A 4,309-nucleotide genomic window follows, 5' to 3' on the forward strand; every position below is an offset into this window, starting at 1 on the left:
CCTGGGGGGGGGGGGTATCCCTTCCAACCCTCGCTTTCTGTGCTCCTATAATTAGTCGTCACTGCCAGCCCCCTTGGAGGGATGAATTGAACTGAACCAGTTTACTTCCATGAGCAGCAGCTAGTACCATTTAACTCTCAGCCAGTGGTTTCGAGTATCCGATTAATTAAGATCTTAACTGGATGCGTATAGTGAAGCTTGAAGCAGATGACTGAGCCGAGAAAAGAGCAAATGACCCTGCCTCAATGGCTGATCGAGGTAGGGCCTTGGTCAGAGTTGTGGAGGTTTTTAAGCATTGTACTGCCCTTAATTGCCAGCCTGCCCAGTGGACTCTTCAGCCCTTGGCTTCAGGCTTCCCATACAGCACATGGGAAGCATCTAAGGAAGGAAACTCTTAGGAGCCAGGCTGGTCAACTGGGAGCCATCCAAGCTAGTTGGGAGAGAAATATTGAGCAGACCAGAGAAAGGGGTGTTGGGATTAGGTTCTTGGTGGATCTGCTATGTGCAGGTGCTGAGCAGAGGCACCTCCTCTACTCCGGGACCCTAAACCTTTGCCTGAGGGCCAGGATAGCTAATATCTTGATGGGAAACCAAGACGGTTTCAACTAATGGTTCTTGCATGTGGACAGTCTCCATCTCTATTGGTGGCTTGCATTAAGCTGCCCTGTGGTAGGGACCTGCAGGCAGCAAGTGTTGGTTACGTTCTGGATGCAACTATAGAGTCCAGTCCCATGCAGGCCTTTCCTCTTCCAGTGCTGAGACCTCGCTTTGGGGCTCTAGTTTTGAGCTACTGCTCTGAACCTGCGTGTTGGCACAGGCAGCCTGGTAAATGCCAACTGGCAGAACTTGGGTTTTCTGGACTTACGGCAGCACTAAAAAGGTCAGTGGCACCTACATGCTCAACTTGGATCTTCTTAGACCTATTTGGGCACATGGTTCTTAACGGGTTGGGTTGGTGTTTGGTCACTTTACCACGTACTTCATACTCGGGGCATCTTAACTAAGGAAGTACAACTTGCGTAGAGAATAACTTGTGACTTCTTTCTCCTCTAGGAAAATATGTTGTGTTCTTCTTCTATCCTCTGGACTTCACCTTTGTTTGTCCAACTGAGATTATTGCATACAGTGATAGGTCTGACGAGTTTAAGAAACTCAACTGTGAAGTCATTGGAGCTTCTGTGGACTCTCACTTCTGCCACCTCGCATGGTAAGCATCAGAATCATTACTTCGGGTCCAATACAAGGCTCCTGTGGCTGGAAGACTTGAGCAGGTGTCGTCTTTTCTTTATCTTTCCTGTAGCTTATGCTAGTCTCTCTAGAGAGCAATATAAAGCTCTCAATTTTAATTTTGCCTCTTCTGCCATATTCAAAGCTTAGCCAAGGCTGGGCAGTGGAAATGATCCCAATGAAATGCATCTTATCAGTTCATATGCTTCTTGGGTAGTGCATCAGTATGTCAGATTACTTTTTCCCAACACACACACTGTTAGTGGTAATATTAATTACATAGACTGGGAGTGGGCAAAATGCAGCCTGGATGCAGCCCACGGGGCCCCTAGAAACTTAGAAAGTTAATATTTATCTGCCCCTGGCTGCTTGTCATGTAGCCCTCGATGGCTTGCCAAAACTCAGTAAGTGGCCCTCCACCCAAAATAATTGCCCACCCCTGACACATCAACAGCGTGCCTGTGGTTTGGATACCAAACTGGTACGTTCCCGTTCCTGATCTGTTACCTTTCCGTCTCAGGGTCAACACTCCTAAGAAACAGGGCGGACTGGGCAACATGAAAATCCCACTTGTTTCTGATACAAAACGCACCATTGCTAAAGAGTATGGCGTACTAAAAGAAGATGAAGGCATTGCTTACAGGTAAGGCTGCTGGCCGCAATACCTTTCCATGAGATGTCAAACAGCATATATTGAGTCATTTTGGTGTGTGTGGTTTTTGTTTTTTTTTTTTAATATCATTCCGCTTAGGACTTCATTTACTTGAAAGGAAATCTTTCAAATTAACACTGGTCACTTTTTAACTTGCTAAACTGTTCTTAACTTTTTGCTTGCTAAACTGTTCTGTAGTCTTAAACCAATGCTTTTAGTAAGTAGATGTGCACATGATGGAAAGATCACATGGTTCTTCTAAAAAAATATTTAGCTTCAATGGAAGTACCAATACCTTGCCTAACCCATGTTGTTACTGGGTGCCATAATGATAGTTTCCACCCTTTGACTTCAGTGGTGGGGGAATGTCTGTGGGTTTTTTGGAAGGTTTTCCTTGGGTACATATTCCTCTACTTGCAAAATTTATCATTGTTTGTACCCCCTGCCCTTGACATGTCGCTGCACGTTCACTTCTCAAGCGGTGTTGACACTTGGTGTGCAGCAACACCATTACTCGCCTTGCTTTGATTAATCAGAAGCTCCTCTGCCATTAAATTTTATGCATGCATCCCTTGGCAAAGTGCCACATAGCCCCAGGGGTATTTGTGCTCCAGTTTGAAAACCACTGCTTGACTCAAATTTAGCTTTTTTTCATTCAATACAGCATGTGGGAGTAAACCACATGAAGCTCTAGCAAGACAAGTGATATGCATGCCTCCTAGGTTTAATTTACATAGCAATTAGCTGTTCTAGTCTTCCATCTCTTTTGACTCTGTGCCAAAAACTAATGCAGTTTCTTTACAGATCTGATGCTATGTAGCTTGTGGAATCCTCTGGAAGTGCAGCAAGAGGTCTTTCAAAAGCACGTTCCTAACTGGCTTTAATGTCTCTAAACTTCTCTCCTTTCTGCAGAGGTCTGTTTATCATTGATGATAAGGGAATATTGCGTCAGATCACCATCAATGATCTCCCTGTTGGCCGCTCAGTCGATGAAACTCTCAGATTAGTTCAAGCGTTCCAGTTTACAGATAAACATGGAGAAGGTGAGAGATCCCTTGGTTTCTTTTTTTTGGTTTTTTTGTTTTTTTTTGTCTGAAGGGTACCTAAAAATAGCTTCCTTTTTTCTTTCTATAGAAGTGGAACTGTTATAGCCAACTGGAAGAAAAACCCAATAGCCAGGACTTTCTGAAAACCCCTAGTACTCTCACTAGAACTAGTCTGTGTACCAACCCCACTGCCATAGGGGAGCTGCTAGAAACTGTGCAGATGTGAAAGTGCAAGGAGTACACAAGACACCAATCTGCCTCCAGAAGTAGCCTAGTGTAGACAACGTCTCATTCGGCCAGTATTCCTCTGTTAATAGGTGACTGTAAAAGCACTCAAACAGGAATTGTCAGGACTAAAGTTGAATGGACAACCTAAATTCTGGCTGTCTAGGGTATTCTTTGATGGTCTGGGTATCAACATGGGTAGAGCAGAACCAGTAACCATTACAGAAGATTAATGCGCTGACTGCAACTTCAAAGCATTACAATCTATGTGTTCATATATAGAGTTTCTGAATTGACAGCTCATTCCCATCTTCTAAAACTAGTTCTGTGAGCTACTTCCAGATGTCTATGCTGAATACTGCTTGCTTGTCTTTCCAGTGTGTCCTGCTGGCTGGAAACCTGGGAGTGAAACCATCAAGCCTGATGTTCAGAAAAGCAAAGAGTTTTTCTCCAAGCAAAAGTAAACTTGCTGCGTGTGCGCTTCTGTGTTAATCGGAGAAAACTAGTCTGCCTTTCACGTAAGAACAAAGTCATCAAGCAATTGAACGTTTGGACTTGGGTTAAATTGCCATATCCGAGTCAAGGGAAGTCCTATCAAACAGCTGTAGATGTCGACCCATCTTCTGTACTTGAGGGGAAAACTAGTCCTATTGACCAGTAACTTTGTATAGAATCCTAATAATCTGTATTTGTACCTCATGTCCTAGTGACTGTAATATGACCAATGGAGTATAGATGTCTGGTATGGTGTTACACTTAATACAGCTAAGTTTCCTGATTTTCTGTAACTCCTATTAAACTTGTAGGTTTAAAAGAAACACTTTTTTTTTTGTGCTGTCTTCTGAAACTTTAAACTGCTGTGGGATGTGAAGTAGTTCTGAAACAGCATGTCTGTTTTAATGGCTCATGGTGAAGGTAGAAATCAGCATTTTTTTTAAAAGCATTTTAAAAAGAGGTTTTGTAAAACAGGCAGGGCAATACTTGGTTAAAGTTTTAAAAAAATGTACTTGATCACTTTATAAAGATCTGGGGGGGAACCCTTCCAAAAAAGCCTAGCCCCCACAAGTGGGAGACCTGCTAGTCTGAAGGCATTCACCAGTTTAGCTGATTGTGAATTATGCTGGGGGGGGGACTCCCTGCAGCAGGGAGTCTGATGTGG

General features: G+C 43.5%; 1 protein-coding gene across 1 annotated transcript in view; it reads left to right on the forward strand.

The window, feature by feature from the left end:
• PRDX1 (peroxiredoxin 1) overlaps positions 1-3,968 on the forward strand; it is a 5,821-nt gene extending 1,853 nt beyond the window's left edge. The window contains exons 2-5 of the mRNA XM_019501393.1: positions 1,054-1,207; positions 1,748-1,870; positions 2,792-2,922; positions 3,529-3,968. Coding sequence (XP_019356938.1) covers positions 1,054-1,207; positions 1,748-1,870; positions 2,792-2,922; positions 3,529-3,614 — 494 coding nt within the window. The 3' untranslated portion in view covers positions 3,615-3,968. The remainder of the gene's footprint in view (positions 1-1,053; positions 1,208-1,747; positions 1,871-2,791; positions 2,923-3,528) is intronic.
• The last annotated feature ends 341 nt before the right edge of the window (positions 3,969-4,309 follow it).

The sequence above is a fragment of the Gavialis gangeticus genome, unplaced genomic scaffold (genome assembly GCF_001723915.1).
Source record: "Gavialis gangeticus isolate Ggan-Ray unplaced genomic scaffold, GavGan_comp1, whole genome shotgun sequence".
In the NCBI taxonomy this organism is placed as follows: Eukaryota; Metazoa; Chordata; order Crocodylia; family Gavialidae; genus Gavialis; species Gavialis gangeticus.